Source organism: Mesitornis unicolor, unplaced genomic scaffold (genome assembly GCF_000695765.1).
Source record: "Mesitornis unicolor isolate BGI_N332 unplaced genomic scaffold, ASM69576v1 scaffold19052, whole genome shotgun sequence".
Lineage (NCBI taxonomy): Eukaryota > Metazoa > Chordata > Aves > Mesitornithiformes > Mesitornithidae > Mesitornis > Mesitornis unicolor.
Genome location: NW_010171423.1, coordinates 2,193 through 2,702, shown reverse-complemented (window position 1 = coordinate 2,702; position 510 = coordinate 2,193). Strand labels below are relative to the sequence as shown.

Sequence of the window (510 nt, the reverse complement as noted above, 5' to 3'; positions counted from 1 at the left end):
GTTGAAGCGGACGTTGGCCACGGGGCCCCCCGCCATGCGCAGAACCGCGGGGAGGAGCTGACCCCGCGTGACCTCTGACCCACAGGCCTCGGCCAGCACCTGGGGGTCAAAGGTCACGGGGTCAAAGGTCACGGGGTCAAAGGTCACGGGGTCAAAGGTCACGGGGTCAGCTCCCAGTAAGAACCAGTAACCCTCCCGTGGCTCCCAGTAACACCCAGGGCTCCCAGGAAGCCCCTTAGCCCACTCTAGGAGCTCCCAGTGACCTCCTTAGAGCTCCCAGTCCCCCCAGTAACTCCCCCAATCCCTCCCAGTGCCCCTCCCAGTATAGCCCAGTATATCCCAGTATGGCCCAGTATATCCCAGTAACCCAACTAACCCCCTTAGAGCTCCAATGAACCCCTCTAGGAGCTCCCAAACCCCCCAATAACCCCCCATAACCACTCCAGTCCCTCCCAGTGCCCCTCCCAGCACATCCCAGTATATCCCAGTATGTCCCAGTATTTCCCAGTA

At 61.0% G+C, this 510-nt stretch overlaps 1 protein-coding gene across 1 annotated transcript in view; it reads right to left on the bottom strand.

The window, feature by feature from the left end:
- The window catches only part of LOC104537216 (serine/threonine-protein phosphatase 2A 65 kDa regulatory subunit A alpha isoform-like), a gene marked incomplete at both ends in the record, with an annotated part of 2,516 nt that continues 2,006 nt past the window's right edge, over window positions 1–510 (bottom strand). The window contains one exon of the mRNA XM_010180032.1: window positions 1–99. Coding sequence (XP_010178334.1) covers window positions 1–99 — 99 coding nt within the window. The remainder of the gene's footprint in view (window positions 100–510) is intronic.